This window comes from Dufourea novaeangliae, unplaced genomic scaffold (genome assembly GCF_001272555.1).
Source record: "Dufourea novaeangliae isolate 0120121106 unplaced genomic scaffold, ASM127255v1 scaffold172, whole genome shotgun sequence".
In the NCBI taxonomy this organism is placed as follows: domain Eukaryota; kingdom Metazoa; phylum Arthropoda; class Insecta; order Hymenoptera; family Halictidae; genus Dufourea; species Dufourea novaeangliae.
Window position 1 is genome coordinate 193,639 of NW_015374058.1, and position 6,024 is coordinate 199,662.

The following is a 6,024-nucleotide window of genomic DNA, read 5'->3' on the forward strand; positions in this document are numbered from 1 at the left end:
TACGCAACTATATTTTACTGCATAAGATCGAATCCCTTATCAGGCAGATAACACCTGAGTGATTAGCGATCAAGGTCAACTGCCAGACATATTGTACACATTTAGACAATTACAGCTGAAAATTTCCTTCAAGGTGCTCCCGACTTATGGATTCGTTTATGGTCAAAGATTTGCTAGAATTGTTCAAAAAAACAAGGTAACACGAACATATTCCTATATTTAAGAGGTCTAGTAACGTAGTTTTGGAATGTAAGATCTCAAACTTGTCCCTAGTCTTTGTATCTTTATTTCGCCCGAATAACTTGAAAAATCCGATTTTTCTTAAACTCCGTGGGTTTGTAAGGGATCTCGGTAGAAGCATCGTGTCATTTATCGTTTTTCCTGACATTCGGTTCGCCAGGGTGAAACTATCCCCGTAAACCAAAGGGTTAAGACAAGGCCGAGCTAGATTTATTTCACTTTCGTACAACTAAACAGGTAAACAGAAAAAACAACATATAGAACGCAAAAGGTGAACAGAAAAAAAAAATGTAAAATTCAAAAGGTAAATAGAAAAAAAAATATATAAAACTCAAAAGGTAAACAGAAAGAAATGTAAAACTGAAAAGATAAACAGAAAAAAGAAATAGAAACCTGGTGACAACACGATTGCCACAACATTACAAAAGTTAACAGTTAATATACGCGTTTTCCTATTTTCCCGTGTACTTCGAAGATCTAGAAGCAGTGTATGCCAAAGCCTGAAAGATCCTGTATACATATATGTACAATTTCATCCACTCAGGATCGCCAAAAATTCCCACGGGAGCATCCGACCAGCCAGAAACGCACTCGCTTTCGCCCCCTGAGTTTCGCGTACGTCAGTTCTGGAAAATAGGTGGAGCCATACGGGAGGTTCATGTGAAAATTAAGGCCCTGTCCTCCACCTTCATGGAACGAAGCAACGCCGACTCCGTATATGCCGTTCCGGCGTTATTGATCTCTTCCCAGGGCGTTCGTAACGTGAGAACGAAGCCTCGAGATTTATTAGGTTAGCTTCTGGGGTCCACACGTGTCCGGTTCACCCCCGCGAGGCAGACAGAAGTTCGGACCCTTAATTTCATTTCGTGAAGAGGGGGGACAACTACCGCGACCTTTCCGGGCAACCTGGCCTCCCACCGATTGTCAGAAATTTTCCTGGTTTTTCCCCTACAGGATTTATCGCCTGGCCTTTCAGACCACCCCCCCCCCCTTTAATATTTCACTCAGTTTCGATTCTTATTGTCTTATCGTGATCGAGGCTCGAGAATTGAAATTATCAGGATTTATATTCACCCTTATAGTAGGGGAAACCGGGGTGAAAAGTAACAGGGGTAGGTTGTAACGGGGCTTATAAGTTTGTAAGTAAGAGACAACGCTATTATAAGAAATAATTAATAAACTATGATAATTAATGGATCTTATTAAGAAGGTAATGATATACTAATTATAAGAAGATAATTTGTGTCGAGTGCTTATTGATTAAGAAATAATGTTGTGTTGAGTCGATTAAATAGAAAACTATAATGCAATGTTGATTCTTTGTACTCAGTAGCTAGTTTTAATTATTTTTCTATCTTTCGTTGTCCACAATTCTGTTCAATTGTATATGTGATGCACTTCACCTCAGCGTTATTTTTTACATCAAACTGGGGAAAAAAGTAATAATCCGGCTCGGTCAATTTTCATGGTGATAATATTTTTAACAATTAATCTAAAAACATTACATCGCTGTAGAGCGAATCTTGAATCTCCAATCTGTCCGTATAATTTAACACTAAATCTCTAGCTAAAATATAGGGGTACTGTTTTATTTCATGAAAACCAAAAACTGTTACTTTCTACCCTGGTCTCCCCTACCTTATAAGTTTTCCGGGTCTCGTCCAAAAACACCTTAAAAAATATACGAAATTATTATTATTTATTAAACTTACGCGTGAGAAGCTTAACCCTTTCGTTAAGTCGGAGTTTGTCGGCAGTATGCTGTCGTTGTCGAAATTTAAGTAAATTCTTGAGTAACGCGAAATTTAAAAAATGACCCGGCGCATCAATCGTGAAACTTCTCAACTCGCGCGGGTGTGTTAACGTGAAACTATTTAAAGTAAAGCGTCACGGTGCAAACCGATGCCGTTATTAGGAAAGAAAAAAAACGAAAAAATTTCATTTCTAGTTTCCTATTTTTTTTTTTTTTGATATCGTCGATTCGATATTGCCGAGTTCGAGTGTGATTATTATCGGACGTAATAGTTATTTCGGTAGCAATAGGGAGTCTGAGTATCGGCGACGTCGCGAGAGAATCAGTTTTTTGGATCTTTTTGGAGGGGGGACAAACCTGTCTTTTTTTTTGGACGATGAGACGTTGGTGAATTTAGAAAAGGATACATTTCTTGGAAGAAGTCCAGGTGCGGTGGCTGCAGGATGTCCAGCGCCGAGAGGACCTGCGAAAGAGAATCGAAATCCAACGTTTAGAATTGTTGAAGAATCACGGATCCGATGACAGAGAGCTTTTCGACGAGTTATTAAAACGCCAAATAAAAAAAAAATGATGCAAAATATCTTACGACGTACGATACCAGAAAACTATCCCTTACTACAACGGTTCCCAACTCGGAGAATCTATTTGGTATTTTAGGATCTGCACGGAACAAATTAAAATAAAAAAAAACGATATAAATTACAACTATTCTTTCAAGATTAAGGGGTACAATTTAAAAAAAAACTGGCTGTCGAAAGGTACGCAAGTAAAAGAAAAGATTGGGAACCACTGCTCTCCTAAAATTCCAATTAAACTGTCGACTATTCGAAGAATCTGTACCGAAATTTTGTTACAAAAATATGTAAAAAAAAAAAAAGTGAGAGATAAACACGCGAATAAAAATGTCGTTGGGCGAGTCAGGATTCGAAACCGCGAGGTATTCATAAAAAGAAAATAAACCAAAAAATTTCGAGGAATCGCGTCGTTTCTGTCGAAAATTCTCGTTTCTAAAGTTGGGAATCGCGTCTGCAGCCGAATTCCTGGATCCACAAGCACGTCTGGCCACTGAAGATCGACGACTTCGAGGAAACACACGGCGATAATGTGCTTATCGCGGCGAGGCCCCACCCCTCGTAAAACGGAACCGTCGCGGCTGCAGTTTCGTTGTAGATAAGTGACGGAACCGCGGGCGCAGACAAACGGTACAACGACGAGCAAACTTGGCTTCCTCTAGGGGGAAAAAAGGGGTTGGGACCTTCTATTGTTTGATAAATTTATTTCGAATACAGAAATAAATGTTAAACCGAATATTAATTTGGCACAAATTTGAATAATTCCTGAAAACAAATTGTCGGAGGCCCTTCAGCTATCCCACTTTTTCCCCTAGAGGAAAAAATAATGTAGGGGTTAGGGCCTGCTACTGATTGATAAATTTATTTCGAATACTGAAATAAATGCTAAACCGAATTTTAATTTGGCACAAATTTGAATAATTCCTGAAAACAAATTGTCGGAGGCCCTTCAGCTATCCCACTTTTTCCCCTAGAGGAAAAAATAATGTAGGGGTTAGGACCTCCTACTGATTGATAAACTTATTTCGAATACTGAAATAAATGTAAACCGAATTTTAATTTGGCACAAATTTGAATAATTCCTGAAAACAAATTGTCGGAGGCCCTTCAGCTATCCCACTTTTTCCCCTAGAGGAAAAAATAATGTAGGGGTTAGGACCTCCTACTGATTGATAAACTTATTTCGAATACTGAAATAAATGTAAACCGAATTTTAATTTGGCACAAATTTGAATAATTCCTGAAAACAAATTGTCGGAGGCCCTTCAGCTATCCCACTTTTTCCCCTAGAGGAAAAAATAATGTAGGGGTTAGGACCTCCTACTGATTGATAAACTTATTTCGAATACTGAAATAAATGTAAACCGAATTTTAATTTGGCACAAATTTGAATAATTCCTGAAAACAAATTGTCGGAGGCCCTTCAGCTATCCCACTTTTTCCCCTAGAGGAAAAAATAATGTAGGGGTTAGGACCTCCTACTGATTGATAAACTTATTTCGAATACTGAAATAAATGTAAACCGAATTTTAATTTGGCACAAATTTGAATAATTCCTGAAAACAAATTGTCGGAGGCCCTTCAGCTATCCCACTTTTTCCCCTAGAGGAAAAAATAATGTAGGGGTTAGGACCTCCTACTGATTGATAAACTTATTTCGAATACTGAAATAAATGTAAACCGAATTTTAATTTGGCACAAATTTGAATAATTCCTGAAAACAAATTGTCGGAGGCCCTTCAGCTATCCCACTTTTTCCCCTAGAGGAAAAAATAATGTAGGGGTTAGGACCTCCTACTGATTGATAAACTTATTTCGAATACTGAAATAAATGTAAACCGAATTTTAATTTGGCACAAATTTGAATAATTCCTGAAAACAAATTGTCGGAGGCCCTTCAGCTATCCCACTTTTTCCCCTAGAGGAAAAAATAATGTAGGGGTTAGGACCTCCTACTGATTGATAAACTTATTTCGAATACTGAAATAAATGTAAACCGAATTTTAATTTGGCACAAATTTGAATAATTCCTGAAAACAAATTGTCGGAGGCCCTTCAGCTATCCCACTTTTTCCCCTAGAGGAAAAAATAATGTAGGGGTTAGGACCTCCTACTGATTGATAAACTTATTTCGAATACTGAAATAAATGTAAACCGAATTTTAATTTGGCACAAATTTGAATAATTCCTGAAAACAAATTGTCGGAGGCCCTTCAGCTATCCCACTTTTTCCCCTAGAGGAAAAAATAATGTAGGGGTTAGGACCTCCTACTGATTGATAAACTTATTTCGAATACTGAAATAAATGTAAACCGAATTTTAATTTGGCACAAATTTGAATAATTCCTGAAAACAAATTGTCGGAGGCCCTTCAGCTATCCCACTTTTTCCCCTAGAGGAAAAAATAATGTAGGGGTTAGGACCTCCTACTGATTGATAAACTTATTTCGAATACTGAAATAAATGTAAACCGAATTTTAATTTGGCACAAATTTGAATAATTCCTGAAAACAAATTGTCGGAGGCCCTTCAGCTATCCCACTTTTTCCCCTAGAGGAAAAAATAATGTAGGGGTTAGGACCTCCTACTGATTGATAAACTTATTTCGAATACTGAAATAAATGTAAACCGAATTTTAATTTGGCACAAATTTGAATAATTCCTGAAAACAAATTGTCGGAGGCCCTTCAGCTATCCCACTTTTTCCCCTAGAGGAAAAAATAATGTAGGGGTTAGGACCTCCTACTGATTGATAAACTTATTTCGAATACTGAAATAAATGTAAACCGAATTTTAATTTGGCACAAATTTGAATAATTCCTGAAAACAAATTGTCGGAGGCCCTTCAGCTATCCCACTTTTTCCCCTAGAGGAAAAAATAATGTAGGGGTTAGGACCTCCTACTGATTGATAAACTTATTTCGAATACTGAAATAAATGTAAACCGAATTTTAATTTGGCACAAATTTGAATAATTCCTGAAAACAAATTGTCGGAGGCCCTTCAGCTATCCCACTTTTTCCCCTAGAGGAAAAAATAATGTAGGGGTTAGGACCTCCTACTGATTGATAAACTTATTTCGAATACTGAAATAAATGTAAACCGAATTTTAATTTGGCACAAATTTGAATAATTCCTGAAAACAAATTGTCGGAGGCCCTTCAGCTATCCCACTTTTTCCCCTAGAGGAAAAAATAATGTAGGGGTTAGGACCTCCTACTGATTGATAAACTTATTTCGAATACTGAAATAAATGTAAACCGAATTTTAATTTGGCACAAATTTGAATAATTCCTGAAAACAAATTGTCGGAGGCCCTTCAGCTATCCCACTTTTTCCCCTAGAGGAAAAAATAATGTAGGGGTTAGGACCTCCTACTGATTGATAAACTTATTTCGAATACTGAAATAAATGTAAACCGAATTTTAATTTGGCACAAATTTGAATGATTCCTGAAAA

The 6,024-nt window shown here is 37.2% G+C and overlaps 1 protein-coding gene across 1 annotated transcript in view; it reads right to left on the reverse strand.

Annotated features, from left to right (window-relative positions):
* The window catches only part of LOC107190014 (serine/threonine-protein kinase NLK), a 160,009-nt gene that overhangs the window by 52,057 nt on the left and 101,928 nt on the right, over positions 1–6,024 (reverse strand). The window contains exon 3 of the mRNA XM_015578730.1: positions 2,401–2,456. Coding sequence (XP_015434216.1) covers positions 2,401–2,456 — 56 coding nt within the window. The remainder of the gene's footprint in view (positions 1–2,400; positions 2,457–6,024) is intronic.